The 22,753-nt window shown below is 35.0% G+C and overlaps 1 protein-coding gene across 1 annotated transcript in view; it reads left to right on the top strand.

The window, feature by feature from the left end:
* The window catches only part of LOC128263251 (zinc finger protein chinmo), a 54,880-nt gene extending 33,347 nt beyond the window's left edge, over nucleotides 1-21,533 (top strand). The window contains 7 exon segments of the mRNA XM_052998145.1: nucleotides 5,530-6,209; nucleotides 10,278-10,495; nucleotides 10,970-11,437; nucleotides 11,439-11,821; nucleotides 12,424-12,571; nucleotides 12,637-12,789; nucleotides 12,791-21,533. Coding sequence (XP_052854105.1) covers nucleotides 6,092-6,209; nucleotides 10,278-10,495; nucleotides 10,970-11,437; nucleotides 11,439-11,821; nucleotides 12,424-12,571; nucleotides 12,637-12,789; nucleotides 12,791-13,873 — 2,571 coding nt within the window. The 5' untranslated portion in view covers nucleotides 5,530-6,091 and the 3' untranslated portion in view covers nucleotides 13,874-21,533.
* Nucleotides 21,534-22,753: the final 1,220 nt, after the last annotated feature.

The raw sequence follows: 22,753 nt of genomic DNA, 5'->3' as shown, positions 1-22,753 counted from the left end.
GGGTTAAAACGTTGGTGCTACGCAGCCGACAGTTTTTGCCACTTTACGCTTGTCTGTCGAGCCTTGTTCCCCATGATTGAATGCCCGCCAAAAACTGAGGGTTCGATTTCAAACGTAACATAGCCCTCTATTAAAGGTAAACTTTTCAAATGTCCAGCAATTCGGAATAAGTCATTAGGCATTTTAACATGACATAAATGACTATTAAACACTTTATGATTGATTACTTTTTTTAGTTTAAACCAAATCTTAAAATAATTTTTACCCAAGTAAATATAATAAACTAATTTAATTTATTTCTACTTTTTACTTGCAGGTAACTATGCTTTCTATGATCGCTCAAGCGTTTACCAACAGGGGTCAAAGTTATCATGTCATTGTAAGTTTAGAAAAGAACACTAATTATGTATCTTCATCAATTAATTTGGGGACCTATATGAATATTTTACTTCGTATGCGTAGTTTTTTCAATCTAGAAAAGGAAATGTAAACAAAAAAATTACAATTTGTAATTGCAACAAGGCAAGCGTATCTTGAAGATATATATTTTGTGTACTTGCATTAACACAACATTTTTTCTTTTTTTTGTTGCTGCTCAGCGAAGCGTATTAAACTAACTGTCAACCGTATTTGTGTTAACTGTTTTTTCTTGCCCCTTTTTTTGATGGCAACTCATTTGTAATTCATGGAGCTGCATTTCAAGCTGGTTGCATTTACGTGCATAGCTAATTACCTTCGCAACACTTGACTTTTCTCATTCGTAACTGGGTGAAATTTAGTAAAATAGCTCAGTAATTACAGGGGAATATAGTAAAAGATTTAGTGGTAAATAAAAAATGTAAAAAGACGAATTATTTCATGCAAATTCTGCTCAACTTTGAATATTTATTTTAATGCAAAATCCTTTAAATTTAAATTTAACGAAGTAAATACTTTTTTAATAGTTATTCATGATTAAAGAAATTTTCTAAACAATTCATAAATTCATATTTACGAAGAGTGCCTAGGGTTACAATTTAATATAATTAAAGTTTGTTTTACTAATCGAAAATTCCAAACGATTGTGAAATCATTTGACTTAAAGAAAGATATCAACAATTAAAATAAGTAAAACAAAATAAATATGCATTGAGTGCACTTTGATTCAAATCGAGTATTTTAAAGCCAGTTTTTGACAACAATTTATCGTATTTCTGCAAAGACTGTTTACTTTTATATATTTATTTTTTATGAGAATTGCTAGGCATTCAATTTAATCGAAATTGAGTTTATTTAATTTAGTGCTTAGAATTTAATTATATCGAATTGAGTTTTGTTTTACCCCCACAAATATAAAACTAAAGTGAATATAATAAAAATTCTGTTATTAGATTTACCCAGAAATAGATTTCTCAATCGAAAGTGTAAAAACTAAGAATGTGCAATGATTGCACTTTGATGCAAATCAAAGGTCTTGGAAGTGCTCACTCTTCCGTAAAGATTAATGAGACTTTTCCACAAATCAGACGAGATTTCCCCCCTGGAATTCCCACTGCAATTACGTTCGGCAATAAGCGCTGGAAAAGCAACTGAAAAGCGAAATGCCAAAGAAGTTACTCAATTGCGGTGTGTTTTTTCTTCCGAAATGCACCTGATTGCCGCCCGCTGGGTTGCTTATCTCAGCGGGCTGCAAAGATATGTCATAACTCAGATTTGTATTTGTATATATCTTCGACCTGCCACGCCCCCTTTCCACACGTTTTTTTATGCAATGCCAGGGCGGAGCTCACTTTGATGTATCCCGCCCTCCTGCGGAGAAGTATTTCACAATTTCAGCAGCCAGGCGCTGTGAATTATGCGACATTTATTCTTGGATCTCTCGGCTGCACATCTGCCAGGCGACTTTGCTATTATGCGGACATGTGTAATACTTGTATTATGGAAGTAATTTCCCATCCAAGATTCTATTCTACTGAGTGTGGGAGCTGTCATCGCCAGACCCTTGAAAATGATAAAAAATAAAAGCGGGGAGTGGCAAAAGTGCTGACTGCGGGTATTCTTAACTCTGCATCCCAGCTGTCATCGGCAACTTTCGCAATACGTTGCGGTAATGTTATCAAATCGAAGTTCTTGCCTGGTTTTCAATGGCAGGGGTTGTGTTTGGTATTATATCAGAAGGAAAGAGTCAGCAATTAGGTTTAATAGAGTTTGTAGGAGCACCAAAAGTACTTATGAGGAATAAGGATTGTTAATAAAGATTTATTCAATTTTCAATTGTTGCTGTTTATGGTTTTGAATAATACAGAAATAAAATATAAAACCAAAATAAAAATAGAGAACAAAAGGTATAGTTAATAATAGTAATAGTATTAATTTTAATATTATTGTTTTATTATTTAAATTAACGTACAGAAAAAATTGATTCATTTTTTTCCATCATTTTAAATAAATATAAAATAAAATATCGCTACATTGAATTTAAAACATAGTAGGTTTTTCTATTTCCTTCAATCAAACGAACAAAAAAAATAGTTATGACTATTTTCGGCCCCATATTCATACTTGATGATGAAAAGGACCACAGAAGGCAAGAATTAAGGACATTAGCTGATCGTCTAAGCCGATTGTCGACACTTTTGTGGATTTTAATACTAGCTTGTCTCTTGTTTTTGTTGTTTACGCAGTTTGGAATTTTCAGGACTCCAAGGCGAAGAAATAAAATCAAGACGAGTGCAGTTTAAATCCTAAACATCTTTGTCATTTCCCTAAATAACATTTCTGATGATTGCATTATGTTGCTGGCAGAGAGAAAAAAAAGACAAAAAGATTTCATAATAATCTGCGTCATTTGTCGGAATTAATTGCCATTCAAAGCGAACAAGAATGTCGAAAATAGACACGTAGTTGTATCCACACATACGAATTTATCTATCTATCTACAGCTGACCACTTGAAATATGCTGCCCAACTGCACTCAAACGAACTAAGCACACAAAAAAAAAAAAAATGTGAATCACGGAATTGAATTGACGTTTTGTCTAAATAGTGCACAAGGTCAATTAGTTGAAATGCCATCAACAAAAAATATAACAATTAAATATGCAAGAGAGCTTTGAAGGCAATTCAATGCTTTTTAATTTAGATGAGAAAGGCATAAACAGTATTAAGAATTGAAAAAAACCACTGATCTGCCTCAATAGTTTGTTTATTTTGATTAAAAGATAGTAGCTTTTAACTGAAATAATATCTGAATGATAAAAAATTATCTGAATGAAGAAAAAATTTGGTTCATTTAACAACTTCGTATTTATTTTAAACATATTTCGTTTTGGTTTTAATCCATTTCGGTTTAACAGTTATTAAATTTTGTTTCTAAATTTGATTATTTTCAAAAAATTGGTTAATATCACAAATATAAGATTAAATTTAAGCCATATTGAATTTAAATATATAGCATATAAATAAACACTTTCCACAATATTTGTAATAATATAATATTATTCAATGCATTTTAATATCCATTGTAAATATATTAAATATAAATTTGCAGCATGGAATAATTCTACTGTTCTCTATCTTTACCAAAGAACTTTCTTTTTTATTTTCTATTGCATTACTGACATTGCGCATTTTCCCCAATTTTTTTTTATTCGTTGGCAGAAAGTGCGTTGCTATTTTCGACTGAACCTGAGGATCAACCCTCAACCTCACCTTTGGGCTATATATTCCCGATCCAAATACCCTATGTACTTTTCCTTCCTGTCCAACACAAAGACAACTTTTGAAGGAACTGAAAAAAAAGCTGCTTTTATTTCATTTGTGTTTGTTTGTGCGTTGTTCCTGAAACGCATGTCCTAATGTATCTGTATCTGCATCTGTGTTTGTGTTTGTGAAAAGGATTTACGCCTTGTCTTTTTTTTGTTTAGTTTTGTGTGTGAGTTTGGTTTCTTGTACATTTCGCACATATATTCGCCTTTGTTGTTGTTTGTTTGGTTGGCAGATAGGTTACCAGATACCTGAGCTATGATTTCGCCTTGAGACCTCCATTCAGGTGCGTTTTGTGTATGTGTATAGCTTGTGTATCTCGTAAGTTCCTTTGGACAAAAAAAAACGAGACGGGTATATACCATTTTTGATCTATTTTTCGGCTTAAGCTTTTTTTTCTTTTATTCTCCTTAGCATGTAATTGAAAAAGCATTTCAAATGCAGCTGCGTAAATTTCATTGCGTATTCCCTTTAGACAACTACAATGGCAGAATGAGGATAAATGGATAAGTTTCTGTAGTACAGTTGAGTTCGAAGCTCCCGAAGTGCAGAAATAAAGAAGTTTTTTTGATGCGGATTTGTAAAAGGCATGTTGGGGTTGATTTGGAGTAATGGAAAAGTTTTTGGAATGATTTATTCCGGAAAGGAATAAATGGGTAGGTTCTACGACTTTGAATGTAAACATTGACCTCTTGAAATTATTCAACAGTATTGAAAGTAATACCGCTAAACATAAAAAAACACAAAAATTAGTTAGTATTTCTTGACTTTGCAAAACACAGCTATTATCTACTCAATTAAAACGAGCAACTTCTGCATCATTTAATCGAACAGCCAACACTCTCTTTGAATTGCTCCACATACCGTGAATCAACTCGATCAATTTCACCCAATCTTTAAATCATTCTTATCCCCCAAGGGCATTCTCGTTCCCCTGCGAATAAATTCCAGTTGCTGGGACTCGAAAAACTGCAAACTTCCCAGGAATTTCTTAATAGCTTTTTACCGATATCTTTTTTTATCCCCCCCTTTTTTTTCATGCCTCGAAATGAAACGAAACCGTTGATTTTGATGGTCAAGAAAAAAGAAAAAAGAATGAATAAAAGAAGCGAAGCAGCAGCTTCCACAAAAGTTGCGGACCCGCATTTTTCTAACGATTAAACAAATTCGAAGAAAACAAACGCATCCCATGCAACGAAAGGCAGCCTCACCTGCAGTTTCCAGGAATCGAAAAAGGATAATAAAGGAGGGGGTTAGAAGAAACTGTAGACGAGGCCAAAAAGTCCGAAAATCAGAAATCAGAAAGTTGTGTGTTCGCGCGTTGCATCAAAAACCTTTCAAAGCGGCGGCATTTTTTGAGTTGGCCAGCCCATAGAATTCCCAGAATTGAATCGTATATCTTGTGATTTTTTCTTTTTTTTTTTTGATTTACCCCTTCTTGGACTGTTTTCGCTTCTTTCTAAATGCTCGATTAATTTCTAATAAATTGGTCGGAAATGCTGCAGGCGGCCAAATATAGAGTTACCAACACAAATGCGATGCAGTTTCAGAAACCTGGCTTTTGGCTTTTTTGAAATTTGAGTTTGTCCGGGAACATATGTATGTTTTTCTCGGAACTACTTGGAGTGGAGTGTACATTTTAGCCTTTTTGCAACCTGCATAGGCCTCCCCAAAAAAAAAGAAGGGCACAAAAAAGCAGGCGATGAATTTGCCATCAGATTGTCTGTCAAACGCATCGAAACTGAAACTAATCGCACAATATCATTTTCGTCATTCTCGTTGCAGCATTTGTCGTGTTCGGATTCGGATATTCAGTTTTGAGACTCGGTAAATTTTCTATGCCAAAGCCAAAAAACGTATCATCAGCAACGATTGTGGTGGCAGCAGATGAAGTGATTGGAAAACCGGAACAATTAGCGAGAACGACACACAAGAAATTAACTAAACAATTGCAAAATTCCCTTTGGCTAAGGATTTGCAGCGGCCGAATTGCTTTTATGCTCTGCTGGCAGCTACAAAATTCCACGAAATTCCATTTTGGCAACACGAAAACAAACAAATCAATTACCGAAAAACATCAGCAGCAGCAGCAGCACAAATATCCAAATATTATTGGCAAAAATCGTAAACAAAAGCGTCCCCATCATCATTACAATCATCGCCGTTCTGGCGCCGTTCAACCCACAACTTGGATCCTGAGAGTTAGGCAAACCGATACTGAAACGGATAAGGATAACGATACGCATACGCATACGAATACGGCAACGGATCGGGACAAAGTATATAGTTTAGAAGATATCGGCGATATAGGCGCAGCCACGGAGGACGCACAACTACTGCTGGCAAAATGGATCCACAGCAGCAGTTCTGCCTCAAGTGGAACAGTTATTCGTCGAATTTGGCAATAACATTCTCCAATCTGTTCAAATCGGATCTGCTGGCCGATGTCACATTATCCTGCGATGGTAAGTGTTTGTCTACCATTATATATGTACATATTTTATTGATTTTATTTGATTTTATTAATCTGACGCAGCAAGATTAAAATAAATTTAAATAAACTGACAGTTAACTCAGTGCTACAAAAATAAATTTGAATAGCATTTGATTGGAGAACAGATAATATGGAATTAGAAATTTATTCAGAAATAATGGGAGCGAATTTTATTAATCATATAATTTTGAAGTTCCTTTTTTTATTTCAATTACAAAATTCAATAAGACATTTAATATAAATGAAGCGTAGGTTACCATCAAAGCTAACATAATCCCAATTGAATAGCTTTTATTTTGTCCACAAATTTTAATAATAAAACGTAATAAGAAATTTAATTTAAATCAATCGAAAGTGAATTATATGCTACAAAAGCACATTCGATTAGAGTTTGGTAAGGGATGTACTACTCTTTTATTTGAATTTTGTAATATTCAGAAACTGGAGATGTCCTCATATAAAAGTCATGAACATAAAACGTGCAAAAGTGGCAAGAATGGGTGTAGTTAAGCCGTCATAAAATTGAGTTACTCGTATTTACCTACGACTCGCTTACTTTTATTTTCGCTCCACTGCTGCTGTCCATGTTTATTTTTATTTTTCGCTAATAAGCCGGCAGACATTGATTTCTTTTTGCCTTTGCCGGTTTTGTTTGGTTTGATGGCAGAGTCGCGAAGTGGAGGTGGCTTTTATGGCCTGTCTCGTCCTTGTCTGTCAGCCACATCCCATCCAGCCCATTCATCCACTCCCCCATTATTTCTAGTCTGTGTCTGCTAGTTCATTTACGGCCTTTTACTACAGTTTTTATGCTGGCTTATTAAATGGCGTATAAATGCGGGCAAACCTATATAACAGCTTCACATACAAAGTATATAACTTTTATTTGTATATACAAATATACACATATATTTATTCAGCCTTTTTGACTGAGGTCAGTTATTTGGCAGCTCCTTTGGGTGTATAAAATGTATGTGCGTATGCTTTTTTGGGACCCTTGTTAACCTTATTTTCTTTCTCTTTTGATTTGGGTTTAAATATTTTCCGTCGCCGGTTTGCTTTTCGGTGCTTATGTGTCTTGAGTATCTTGGCTTATTTTTATGATTATTATGTAAATTATGTATACCGTTCTATGTATACCGTTTATTTTATATATATATTTTCTTTGAAGCCTAACCTTGGCTTAATATCATGCTTTAAATTTTACAAGAATTTTGAGGGAGTTTTAGGCACATTGGTCATACGCCATGTGTGCGTAAGTATAGATTTTTTCTGCTGACTGGGATTATTAAGGGGGATATTGGTTAAAATTGAGAGGTTGGGGGACATACGCAGACAGCTATCCCCCTCAAAAAAAGAAAAAAAAAACCTAGACAAATCCTGAAACCCTTTTGGCTTCCTGTTCCTCAGTTCCCTGTTGTCATTCATTCATATCAATCGAAGTGGTACTACTTTTGATTAAAATTTTTGGAACGTTACACCCCAGCACACACACACAGAAAGTCCCCCGTTTTAAACCCTTTGCTTTGACTGTTTTTAATTGTGGTTTTTAATATTTCTTTGGGGGTTAGGGAGATTTTTGCACATGAAGTCCATCCAACATCTGCATTTGTTATGTTTGATTTGGCTCTACACTCGGCTCTTTTGTCCATTTCGAAATGAAGCATTAAATATTTGGCCGTCTGCGAAAACAAAGGCAAATAACGTATGTTTTTTATTGTTTTTAATATTCATGTGGATATTTTTTTTTGTTCCTGATTGAAAAGTGTATGCGTTGCTGGAGTTTTGGTTTAGGTGTTGGGGGCACATTTAGCACTTGAGAAATGAGCATTTTTAGCCAAATGAACATTTGCTTAGCCTTCGGCTATGTTTTTAATGGGGGGTTTTGAGAAAGGGCTAGATTGTGCATTTAAGGGGTTGATTTGCTAAAAATCTTACAAAAAAACATGCATTTTTGTAATAATATAGCATAAAGCAATATAAAATAAGGCCACTATTTATTGTTTGCTTAGTTCTTCTAGTACTACACCACGTGCCGGTTTATACACGATTCAATTGATTAGATTATAATTGACCATAAAAAACAAATAAGTACGTGGGCCCATGTTATTGCCAAACTGCATAATAGCAAGACCGAAAAAAACCCCGAAAATCAAAACAAATTGTGGAGTAAATGAAAAAACGAACGCAAACGCAGAACGTAAACAAGCGAAGGCAGCAGAAAATAATATATATTATATACACATAATGTCATTTCTTTATCAAGGCCAGTCCATACAGACATATCGAACTGAATTTGTATAGCAATATGTGTTCTCTTTTTTCGTTATTTTTTTTTTTTGCGTTTCCTTTGTGGTGATTGTGACCCAATTTCTGTTGTATCAAGTGTTAGAAAATCCAGCCAGCGAAATAATACAACAAAATACCGTCTGTTAGCCGAAACATAATCGCCAAAAAGAATATAAAAGTTTCTGAGGGGTAAACAAAAAATAAAAAGAAAGCGTGTGTGTGTGTGGAGTGGGGTGTGTTAAATGCAATTTGCGTAGTGGTCTGGTAAATTAATCAAGCGATTATATAATACATTCGGCGACGAGAGCAGCAGCTAATCAGTGACGACGCAAATAGCGCATACGCCGCGTTGCTTGAATCACTTCCGAGTGTTTTATATTTGTTTTGGGGCCCGCGCAGTGCGTCTGATTTTGACCTTGATGTCGTTTTGTTAGTTGACTTGCCCCATGAATTCAATATTTTTTTTTTGTGTTATCAAATGCCCTTATCAGCTGGTAAACGCTGAGGCAAGAATTGACACAATTCTCTTGAATTCCATATAGAAATAGCACTGCACTGTGCGATAAGCCAGCCGAAAAAAAAGAATGAAATGTTAAGTTGAGTTGAGGAAATGTCTTAATGCATTTACGCTTCAGCTGCTACGGAAATTTCACAAAGTGTCAAACTTGAAATATATTTATGAACAATGTCGGCGGTAAATATTAGCAGCCATCTCTCTTTTCCTCTATAGTATATACATTGTTTGTATTTATCTTAAAAAACACCGCTGTGCGAGTGTCGTTTCAATTTGGCTTAAGTAATGCTCGCAGCTAACACAACAAGTGCCCCATAAACAAAAAAGACATAACTTTCAGTGCCACCCCCTTGAGAAAGAAAAAGGAGAGGGAAAAAGCAAAGAAAAGTCGAAAAGAGAGACAAGAAAAGCGTGGAAAATTGTAGCCAAAAAGATTATATATACATATATACATACAAACCAGCAGAGAGCACATCAAAATACACTTAGTTTCCGAGTGCCTTTTCCCTAACATTGCGTATACGCCGGGTTGGTTTTTGTGTGTCAGGTATTTTGTATTTTGTACAAAAGATTTGCCAGGACACCAAGACACACCAACACCAAAACCAAGACGACGACGACGGCGACGACATTGATGTTGAATAATAACCCACCCAGACACACATACTCTAGGAAAATTGCGAATGGTGGAAAGCTCTTTGTGTCTGTGTAGTCAAGAGCAAGGAAATCATTTCCTTTTGCTGCGGCTTTTATTGTCCTCCGCGTACGTGTACGTGTTTACGTGCTTATGTGCAAGTGTGCCCATCGTATATATTTGACATGATTTTTTATGAGTTCAAGGTCTCGGTTGGCAATTCGGCGCCACCTGTTGGCAATCTTTTGTGGGTGGGGATTGTGCCCCAGAAAAAGATGCTTTAATCGGCAAATGTTTGCAAAAATATTATTATTAATACGAAATTAGGAATAACTTATTAAAACTAAATCACTTGGTTTTGGAAATCACTTAAAAAGGTGTTTAAAAGTATGCAATGAAATTTAAAAGTCGTCTTTCGAAAAAAATCCCACAGACACTCTGAATTAAAATATTTTAATTAATTAATGATTTCTGTGGCACGCTCAATTACCTTAAAACTATTTTAGTATTTTAAATAGTATTCTATCTTGATTTTTATAATTTTTAAAGCTAGTATATTTTTTATTTTCACATTTTAACCTATATATACCTTGTCTTCCTTCCAGGCGCAGTATTCAAAGCACACAAACTTATATTGGCGGCCTGCTCTAAGAAGTTCGCCGATCTGTTCGAGAACACGCCCACAAATGGCCAGTGCGTCATCATACTGGAGGCGACAACGCCGGACAACATGGCCGCTCTCCTGGAGTTCATGTACAAAGGCGAGGTCCACGTCTCCCAGGAGGCACTCAACAGTTTCCTCAAATCCGCCGAAAGCTTACAGGTTAGCGAGATATGAGCTTTACAAAATGAAACCTAAAATACAAATATTGGCACTTTTATGCTAAGAATTTGATTATATGAACATTAGCTATATTCCATCATTCCGTCCGCTCAATTTCAAAGGGTTTGACTCGTGTTTTAGCCATTTTTACTTCGTGTATAAATAAATAACGAATTTTGATACCATTCTCTTCTATTTTAAAATAATTTAAAATACAAAAATAGAAATGTATTGTATATTGCTTATCTTTAATTATTGCATATCACCTGTCATTATTAAATTTTTGAAATTATTTTTTTTTCTATTCTATATTTTAGTATTTCTTTTTAGTTTTCTGAACAAATCCTTTTTAAACTTAAAAATTCAAATAAAAAATTTGAAAATTCAATTCGCCAATTTTTGCGAATGCAAAATAGTTAATAATAAAACATAATTTTTGTTACAATATTTAACACTTATTTTTCATATTCCCAGGTCAAAGGTCTGTCCACGGAGACGGGACGTCTGGCGGCGCAGCAGGCGCAACAGCACATGGGCGACACCTCTCCCCTGGACTCGCCCACTGGCAGGCGGAGCATACGGAACAGCCTGAGTGGCGGAGGCGGCGGAGGGAGTAGTATAGTGCCCGGAGGAGCAGGAATTGGCCTGGGGACGGGTGTGAACTCCATGCCCGGCGGCATGGGCATTGGTAACGGACTGAGCCTGGCCGGAATGGCGGCTGCCGGAGGAATGGCGGCGGCTGCCAGTGTGGCGGCCAGCGGATTGAGTGCTCTGGCGGCCAGTGCGAATGCCCTGGACCGATGTGGCAGTGCCGGCGGTGGCAACATCATCGGTGGCACAGCGGCTGGCATCGGAGGTCCACATGGTAACGGCAACGGAGGAGCGGGATCTGTGGGCGGATTGAGTGGCGGAGTCGGAGGCAATGGAGTGGGCAGGTGGCAATGGCGGCGGCGGCGGCAACAATGGACCCATTAGCCTGGGAAGCGGCGCTGGCGCTGCTCATCACCTAGGCGGTTCCACCGGCAGCTTGAAGCAGGAGTGCGACTCGCTGATGCATCCCGGCGGCAGCAGTTCCTCCTCCGGCATGGGCTATGTCCCGCCCATCTACCGACCCATCTCCTACGAGCCACTGCGCAAGCGACCCCTCCGCAGTCCGTATCCCGAGCAGGAGCAGCGCGGCTCGGTCCTCAGGGATGGCTCCAAGTCCTCCGAGTGCCCCAGCCCCATCAACAAGCCGCCGTACCACCGCCCCTCCTCCAGCGCCTCCTCAACGGCGCCCACCGAGGCGGACACCATGCACTCCGAACGCGCTTCACCACAGTCCAGGTGGGTTTTCAAAAATTCCGTATTTCGGGGAGGGTCTACTTTACTTTACTTCACGATTCTAAACATTTTTTATTTCCATTTTTGTATTTATAAAAAACAAATTTATATTTGTTTCGTAATTTACATTGTTGTATTTCTTATTTAACTAGTTTATATAATTGTACCATATTTGGATTAAAAGACTCTGCCTTTCTAACGCTGTCCTAAAATAAATGGAAGCTTAAAATGTAATATTTTTTTTTACTTTTTTTTACAATTAAGGTTTTGGCCTTTAATCTTAATTTTGTCAATCGACATTAAAGGTACAACATTTTTAAAGTAGTATTTTAGAATTAAAGTTCCGCTCTTTTTTTAGTTTGAATTCTTTTCTGAGCAGTCGTTATTAAGATATAATAACAGCACATTTAAATTTATCTGCTTAAATATAGGTAACGAATTTGGAATTTTTAGTATATCCCTTACATAAAATTGTACTTAATATATATCAATTTATGATACGTTTATAATATTAAATAGAACCAAAATAACAATATTCCTAAATTTTTTTCCCCAAAGTTAAATTTGTTCTATGCCTGACCTAACTTTTCCCCATTTTCCATCAGTCGCTACGAGAACCACAGTCCCAGCACCACGGCGGGCAATGGAAATGCCACGGGTGGCCTGGATCGCATAGTGAAATCGGAGCGCAATAATGGCAGTGCCAACGAGGCTAACGACGACGACCGCGAGCTAATGGATGAGTCCACAGATGTGAGTTACTATTACTTACATTTCATGAATAAAATATAATAAAATTCGAAATGGATTATCCACAGAATGGAGCTGAAGATCTGCGTGTGAAGCTGGAGAACTTGAAGTACTCGCCACCGCCGCCTCCCAACTCGAACACCTCGTCGACCACGCCCAATGCCCTGCTGGAGAACTTGAAGGCGGATGGCACGTTGTCCAGCAATCTGGCTGCCTCGATTAGCGCCGGCGGATATGCTGAATGTGTGGAATGCCACCAAGATGAACAACAAGAACAGTGTCAACACGGCGGATGGCAAGAAGCTGAAGTGTCTGTACTGCGATCGTTTGTACGGCTACGAGACGAACTTGAGGGCACACATCAGGCAGCGACATCAGGGCATCCGAGTGCCATGTCCCTTCTGCGAGAGGACCTTCACGAGGAACAACACTGTGAGGAGGCACATTGCCAGGGAGCATAAGCAGGAGATTGGATTGGCGGCGGGTGCAACTATAGCGCCGGCTCATGTGGCGGCAGCGGCGGCGGCAGCGGCGGCCGCCAATCATTCACCATAGGAAGCGGCCGCAACAGCAGCGGCATCAGTAGTCATCAACAACCACGCCCACAAGGAGGCGGCCAAGCAGCGCAAACGTAAATCACTCAAAATGGCATTGGAGAAATGCATGCAGCGAAGGGATGCAATGGCCACGGCGGATCAGGCCATTGGATCGGGAGAAGGAGAGGGGGCGGGAGAAGGGGCGGAAATAGTATCAGATGGGGCAGAAAAGTCTGGAGCAGAGGTATCAACATCAGGGGAGCTGGTGGAGGGCGAAACCGAACCCATGACCTACGAGCAACAGCAGCAGCGAATGCACCAGGAGCTGACCCTGCAGATCAGGGCAGCCATGGCCGCAGAGCAGGCTGCCGAGGCCATGGATTCCACGCTGAACACCACGGGTCATACGAATAACACCACCACCACCACCACGACAAATACCACAACCAATACGACCAATACGACCACCACCACCAGTGATGGTTGCAGTGAGGCAGACAGTGATCGTGCCATGGAAGTGGACGAAGAGGATCAGGAGCAGGCGCCAGAGCCTCAACCAGGATCCGAATTGGTAGTGGTAGAGCCCAAGATCGAAGTACTCTCGGAGTCCGAGGATGATGATGAGGAGGATCGATTGCACATGTCCGAAGCGGAAGCCATCTATGATCATATGCCTCAGACGCCCACCAGCCCACCAAACACACACTTGATACCACCGCCCAGTGACACGCCCCATTTGACCTCCACGCCCAAGGTCAATGCGGAGTAGGCTGAGCTTAAGAAGATGAAAAAGATGAAAAAGAAGAAGCCCCCAAAGAAGCTGCTTAGTTTAAGAATAAGTAACGATGAAGAAAAACATGAGTGATTTACAAAACAAATGATTTACGCGCGCAAAAAAGATGATGTATGACTACTAATGCAACTGCTGTTGCCCTCGGAGAAAACAAAAAAAAAAACCGGAGTTCCCTCCACCATTGATTTAAAAACATAAAACTAAAACAAAGATTTACTTATAATAATAAGGTTTAAACAAAAAAACAAAACACTACAGACCAGAGACAGACGAACACACATCAACGAAGAGGCAGTATTTTGATGTCCAAAACTTTTTGCAGAATTTTTAATTGCTACAAATTTGTGTTTAAAGCCACCATCAACACCATAAAAAAATTAAACAAAACATAAAGAAATGTTAAAACAGAGTAAACAGATTTAAACAACAAGAAAACAATAAGAAACAGAACAGCAAAACAGTAACATAGAACATAGAAATAGAAATAATGCAATCCGGCTGAAAAATCGTTTTCAGGGTGCTAATTAAATCAAACAAAAACAAAAAACACTCGCAATGAAAAACAAATTAAATAGTAAAATGCAAAAAGTTTGAACGTTTTTGATTGGTACCGCCTAAAAACAAATACGAAAGTGTAACAACAAAACAAGCGTCGAGAATTTGTTTATATTCGTGTGTGTTTGTTGAAAAAAAGAAGGGAATGGAGATCAATGATTAGATATTATTGTCGCATATATATTTTTGATTTCCTATAGAAAACGTCACAAAAAGTTGCCTCAAATCAAACGAAACGATAAAAACAAAAAAACTGAATTTAACTGAAACGTGAAAAAGAAAACTATGAGTAAAAACACTGCAAAATAAACAAATAGCTGCAACAAAAACAAACTACAAAGCAACAATAGCAACAACAAAACCGCAACCACAAGTACCTGCAATAATAAAATAGTATAAAAACGAAAAAAAAAAAAAACAAAATACAGAATAGAAGAGAAACTAGTGATGATGATGATGATGATGAGGAGCTGCAATTCCTAAATCCTTGAGAACCCTGTTGGTTAAGTGGCTCTAAAACTTTGCCAAACAATTGCCCATTTGTCCGGTTTTTTTGTAAATAATTTTATTAAATTAATAATACGAAAAGGCAAATTGTGCTTAAGCGTAGGGTGAAGTAATAAGACCACTTTTCTGTGGGTTATTCCAAGGATTTCAGGATCTTGGCTTGAATACAGACAAGAAAAAAGATTTGCTTTAAACGAATAACGTTTTTAAGTTTCCATATTTTTTTATGATTTATTCAAATTTAGGCCTCAAAATTTCATTCAACTGCTTTTCGGCTACACAAAATCTAAAAAACCAAATACAAATTCAATTCCGTATTCAGAAGTTTCTAAAGAAGTAAAAAAAACAATTGGTAAATTGGGTGCCTATAAGAAATATATAATTAAATGACTACTAGTAAAATTTTATAAACAAAGAAAAAGTATATTTAAAGAAAAGAAAAGAGAAGAGAGAGAGAAAAGCAAATAGCAAAGAAAACGTAAAGTAAATATAATTATTTTTTAATTGAATAATTCTAGCCAAGTGTGAAAATATTAAGCAAAAACCACTCAAAAACGTTCTCAAAAACTTGACGGCAACAACAATAACAACAACAACAAACAGCAAACAGCAATAATTACAGCATATAAAAAACGAAATTCAAAATCAAAATTTTTGGCACACCTTTGGAAAACATTTTTCATACAAAATGAAATTCACCAAAAGAGAAATCCAACCAACAAAAATTCAAAATTTATTTTTTCGGCAATTATAATTTCGAAGGCTACATCAAGGGGTTAAAATCCCTAGGAAAAAAGAAACCAGCTGTAAAATACTGAAAAACAGAAGATAAACATTTGTTGTAAGCAAAAAGAGAAGAAAAACTAGAATGGAAATCTAAGGAAATTGCAATTGAAAATATTGAGAAAATCTGCCATGGCGATAAAGAGCCTTGGATTGTAAATACATTTATTATTCACGCATATTATATATATGTGTGGCCTCAGTTGTGTAATGATAAAGCCTAGATCTAATATATATATATATATATATATATATAATATAAACTATAAGCGCATATGTAGGAACACATTAGGCTCGCCAACAGAAAAGGTTTTATTTGATTAGAAGCTAACTGAATTTCAAACGAGAGAAACTGTCTTAATTTTTATACGTTTTCCGTTAGCAAGGCAATAGAAAACACAAAATAAGGGTGAACCAAAATCCATAGAACCGTAAAAAAGCCAAAATGTTGAATATTAAACTACTTTTATTAACTGTTGAATCACCGAAACACACACACACACACAATACACAAGTTAAAATAGGTATTTTAACCCATAGAAGATGCAGACTACCAATTGTCACCCCCGAAACCCAGTTTGTTCTGTGATATCGTTTTGAAGTTGCAAATGAATTCGTCGTTTAGTTCTTTTTCGATTCGTTTTATGAATAATTTGTCGAGCAGAAGAGAACAGAAGGCAGAAAACAGCAAAGGCAACCAAGCAAACAAAACAATAGCAATATTAACCATTAAAGTCTGGCAATATTCGAAAACCAAACTACCTCTTCACACCCATATGCAGATTAACCCCTGTTCGCCGTTGTCCGCTTGTTGGCACTACCCCCTCAACGTTCGCTGGAGTCTGAATTACATTTTATTTTTAAGTACGTTGTTGGGGCAGCCAGATTTGCGGTCTTTGGTTCAGGGCAAAACAAAAAAAACCATCAGTCAGTAATTCAATCCGTCAGTCAGTGAATCAATCAAACAATATACTACTATTTAGTAATCAGGGGTTATTTACGATTAACCATAATTTTAAATTGATAAATTTACTTCTAGTGTATTTTAGCGCTTATGTTACCTTAGTTTTTCGTTTCGTCTTTACTATTATTATTAGAGTCTAATCAAACTCAGGAACTCATATACCTCAGGAAAAGAACCTACCTCTTTGTGTTTTTAAACTTGTTTGAACTAATTTTACTACTATTATTATTATTATTATTACGATTATAATTTTTGGTTTGCATGGGACAAACAAACAAACAAAACGAAACGAAACACAAACATATATATATTTTGTTGTAATCGAAGAGATGCTATCAAGGAAAGCTTTAGTTCTTAGTTCGATTATCGATTATCGCTTAGTTTACTATAGTGGCTAGCAATTATGTTTAGATGCAAAAGACACAATCACACAAGAGCACACAATAGCAATAATTAATAGGAAAAACATTAACAAAACCAAGACCAGATCGAACTGCAATAGTAAACTGAACTACCTCAACTAGCCATAGACTGCGCAGTAACGAGATGAGCATGATATAAAAAACACATGTATGTTTTCCAGTTACCCACTTTAGTTTCCTCTTTTTTGTAAAATGGTGACACTCAGACAGACCTTGCAATTTCTTTATAGACCATAGACCTTTCTTCATGTATAGTAAATATGCGCTAAATCCAGAGCCCACGAAATTCAGATGAAAAACAAAAACATTTAATGTAAATGAAAAAACAACTACTTTTGGCTAAACTCTAATTATACGAAAATATCCAAAATTTTTACTATGTATGTGTAGAGAGCAGATGTAGGCGATATATATGACCAGGATTAAGATCATTTGTATACATCAATTTCGGCAAAGCAACTAAATGAGGCAAACCAAACAAAAAAAAAAAAACAAAACAAAAACAAATAAACAAACGTAACTCTTTATAATCTAACTATAAACAAAAATACAAAGAAATTATTTAAGGCTACAAAATTTACCCCAAAAAGGAATGAAAAATCCACAAAAAAATTTATGAAACGATCCCAGTAAATGGTATACTTTTGCTTGAGCCAAGTCCAATGGCCAAAATAAAACAAGATCTGAAGCAAAGAAAAAAATTAAATTAAATTAAATTCAAAGCAAACCCTAAAAGGTTATAAAATTAAAAACAAAAAAAACAACACGAGATGGAAAACATTTTGCTAAAGATGAGAAACATTTTCTAAAAGAAACTTGCGTAAAGAAGCAAACACTTTACAAAACAAACATTTTAGGCTTAAACTTTTGGCTAAAGAAAAAAAATTAAAATTATAACAAACATTAGGCACGAGCAAAACTCTATGCATGTGCATCAATTATACATAAAAATTTATTTGAAAAACAAAAAAATGAAAAAGCAAAAATACTTTTATCTGTAATCAGATTTTAGGCCCAACTTTTCGACAAGCGGCGTAAAATAATTTCTTTGTAAAATATGTTTGCAAACAAAACAAATCGAAAGAAAAATCCCAGAGAGCGTAATTAACTTAATCTAAACGTAAATAATAAACACAAATGTCGCCATTTTGCATTTAGAGCGTACAGTACAGTAAAGCACACAAAAAAACGTCGACTAAAGAAAAGTCACGAAATCAAACAATTATTGTACATAAAATAAATTAAACAAAAATTAATTGTGTATTGTATATTCGTAATTTTTCAGTAATTTTTAGTTACCTTTTACCCCGCTTCAGTTGTATAAATTAATTATTAAGAATAAAAGCATAAAACAAAATTGAAGCTGTAACAAGAATACAAATATATAATAAATGTAACGATATATAAATAATAGTGTGCACAGGTACAAAACAAAATTTAAGTTCAATTTAATGTGAAATTTAGTGCACCGAAAACACATTTTGTAAGAGCTCGATGTAATTTTTGTTATATATTTTTGTTAGTAATTGTTTTTCTATTAATATTTAGCGTGAAATGTCAAGAAGCAAAATAACACGAAAATGAAAATCAATGCCCCTCAACAAGCCAATTGTACTTACGATTACTTTTCTCTTTTAATATAATTTTGCGACAATAGAACCGATTCCCCTTTATACCCTTAATATGCTTACTTTACCTAAGTTATTTCAAATAACTATAAAATAAAAACCAATGGAGAAAAGGAGAAAAGGAGCACAAACCCCAGTTTAAGTTTAAGAGGCAAAATAATGTAATATATATTTTTGTATCATTTTTTGTTCTGTTCGACCGCAACAAATTGGCTTGTTTACACATTTTTTCTAATTTGTAACAATTATATGATAAAATCTAAATTTATAAAATATACACACGTAAATGCTAAAAAACAAAATGCAACTAAATAAATGTTAAACCCCAGAAAAAAAAAACACAAAACATCTCATAATTGGCAATTTTTATTGGTTAACCACTAAATTGAACACTAAACAAAATTCTTATCCCCTACAGTACTGACAACGTTTTTGGACTCCATTGATTTGATTTTGCCCCCGACGAACTTAGTGTCCCCCAAAAAATGAATATATGTAACGAAAATATGTATACTAAAGTTTACGACTATCGAAAGTAATTTAAAAATGAAAAATAATGTGTTTAGGCCTAAGCAACTTAACAGTTCAGTTCAATACGAAATTTGGCGATATGAAAATGCAAATGCTTAATGAAATTAGTTGTACGACTATATATTCCCATCCCCTCTCAATGTGTAAATCAAGTTGTTGTAAGTTTGTCTATCACGATAAATCGAAGCAAGTACAAATTATATTTAATGTATGTGTGTATTTAATTCTTTTTTTGTTATAATCCTTACACCCTTAGTTTTGTTTTCAATTTAAACTTTTCATTTTATTGTGTATAAAGTCACACTTGAAGACATACAAAAAAAAACTTTTGGAACAATGACGAGTACAAAATTTCAGGTAAAACAAACAAAATTTAGCAGATAAATTAAAATTAATTAAATATATATAGCGACGAAGTATCGATGAAGAAGGAATCGTACAAATTTTTCGGCATAAAGTATAAAGTTAAAATTTTAAGGATAACTGTCTCGGTTTGAAAAAAGAGACAGTTGGTGTGACTTTTAAGGATTGATTGAAATTCAGTTTACCCACATTTTTTGTTTATTTTAAATATGTAAACAGCAACAGAACTTGAATTACACATGATATTACCATTCGATTTACTTTGTTCTGAACTGAAGAGTTTTCAAATTACCCAAACGAAATTTTAACCATTTAAATTCAAAAGAAGGCAACGGTCCACTTGAGAAGAAAACTCGATACGCATGCCAATGTGTATTGAAATGTACTTTACGTGAATATGATGTAAATGTAAAAGATGATGATAAATGTAAAAGAGGTTAAACATAAAAAGAAAATAGTTTTAAAAAAACGCAAATCCGTTTGGAGCAAACTCAGGGCATTATCAAGACTCACGACGATGTATACATGCATTTAATACAAACATAAAACAAAAACTTTTTCGATATGTATTACGATTAAAATAATAATAAAAAAAGGCATTCGAAAACGGATGTAATAATCATGCGAAACGATTATGAACAACTCAGGTATTAAATATTAAATGAAATATTTTTAAAAACTTATAACTAAATGAGAACGGCAGTCAAGTCAACATTTTCACAAGTTGTGCAATATTCTTAAAGTTTTCTAAATACGTAATAGTATTAATAATCTAATAATGCGATCATGGAAAGGATCAGTGAGTTGAGATGTTCATAAGCATGGAATGGGATTTAGATTGAGATCGAGATTGAGGAGATGATTGAGAAGTTAGGTGAGTTTTTGAAGCACATGAGGACTAAGCATGTTCTTATCTTACCCCTCTTTTTAATATTTTTTATTTTTACCACCCACACAAAATCAAGAACAACTACAACAAACTAACATACAGACATACACTTACAAAAACACACACAACAACAACAACTTGAAAAAATAGTAAAATAAATAGCTAAATGAAAATGAGTTTATATAAAGAAGGAAAACATAAAACTGTGATTACATTTGATTGTCGAAGCGTTGATAAGCGAATGTTGCATAATTATTGAGCGAAAAAAAACGAGAAATACGAAAATACGAAATACGATTGAAAAATGGAGTTATGTATTTATTATTATCTGAGAAACCGCTTTTGATTTCGATTAATTGGCACAATGTCTAAGAATGCGACAGAGCATAAGTAAATAAATATTTAATTAGCCGAAATATTAAACTTCAAAAGAACAACTAAGAAATACAAATTATAATTATCTAAGTTATTCGAGATTAGTAGAAACAACCTGCCCTTATTTTACAAATACACATGTCACCGTTTACCAAGGCTAAATAAAAACTTAAGCTGCGACAAAAAAGTAAAACCTTCGATTTAGTTCACATTTCTCTGAACGATTTCTGTATGTAGTAGTGCACCTTAGTTAAAAATTAAAGTCTGAGATTTTACATTTATGTATATGGTCGAAGTATACACACCTTACACGCGTATTCGAAGCGCAAATCTAAAACCAAAAGCGGTTAATTAAGTTTACTGAACTACTTACTAACTAACGAAGCAAAAACCCACACGCATATTTGGCTAAAGTTAATGTAAAAATTCAAAAAGTCCAAGGATCGAGGCACACTTTCGGAGCAGCCATATGATTTCTAAATATGTATGTATGTATATCTGAAGAATACGCAAGCGAAGCAGCTTAAAATATATTTTAAACATGAACACTCGGATAAAATTTACGATTATGCCATACATTTTTGTGTAACATATTAAAAAAAACTACAAGTAAGCTAAACCGAACAGTCACAGAAAACGAAAACAAAAACCAAACGCATTGTAACAGAAACTCACAAAACACGGAATGGAAGTTGGGCAACCAGAATGGAATTAAGCATAAAAAGTATATGAACGAAACTAAATTCAATAAACTTGTTGCTAAAATATAATAAAAACAAAGATTTCGTTTGGTTTTATTTCGGGGAAATACGGCATTTTTAATTTAAAGTTTAACAGCTAAGCTGTTCGAAGTTGTATATCTTTATTGTCATGTTGCTTTAGTCTATAAAAATCTGCATTTAAACTTGGTTTTTAATTTCTGATGGATTTTTTGTAATTTTTATGATGTAACCTCTTTCTAAATATCTGAAAAGTTACCAAAAAACCGACAGCATTAAATCCATAACTTTTCTTACAGGCTTCCGATTTTAAAGTTGTATATCTTTAATGTCTTGTTGCTTTATTCTGTAAAAATCTGCATTTAAAAGTTGGTTTGTAATTTTGAGTCGATTTTTTGTCATTTTTATGATGTAACCCCTTTCTAAATTTTCAAAAAATTGCTTTGCTGAAAAGTTACCAAAAAACCGACAGCTTTATATACATAATTTTTCTTTCAGGCATCCGATTTTGAAGTGGTATATCTTTAAAGTCTTGTGACTTAAGACTCAAAAAATTTGCATTTCAATTTTGTTTTAAAAATTTGGCTTTTTAATTTTTTGACAAAGCTTCCTAATTAATTTCCGAAAAAAACATTGTAAAAAATGTTCCAAAACCCTTCATTTTTAATTCCATAACTTTTCTTGCAATAATCCGATTTCAAAATGGCATATCTTTAAAGTATTGGGGCTTCCGTCTCTAAAACTCTGCATATAAAACTTAGATTGTGTTTTCGGCTCGATTTTTTTTCATTTTTATGATGTAACCCCTTTCTAAATGTCTGAAACAATCGTCTTTGCAGAAAACTGACCAAAAACTTGCAGTTCTATATCCATAACTTTTCTTTCACGCATCCGATTTCAAAGTTGTATATCTTCAAATGCTTGTTGCTTAAGTCTCTCAAAAATTGCATTTAAATTTTTTTTTTTAAATTTGGGTTTTTAATTTTTTGGATAATTCCTTAATTAATTTCCGAAAAAATCATTGTATAAAAGTTACCAAAAACCTGCACTTTTAATTCCATAACTTTTCTTGCAAACATCCGAATTCAAAATGGCATATCTTTAAAGTCTTGTGGGTTAG

Source organism: Drosophila gunungcola, unplaced genomic scaffold (assembly GCF_025200985.1).
Source record: "Drosophila gunungcola strain Sukarami unplaced genomic scaffold, Dgunungcola_SK_2 000001F, whole genome shotgun sequence".
NCBI lineage: Eukaryota > Metazoa > Arthropoda > Insecta > Diptera > Drosophilidae > Drosophila > Drosophila gunungcola.
The sequence above is the reverse complement of the archived record's forward strand: the minus strand, read 5'-3'. Positions and strand labels throughout refer to the sequence as shown.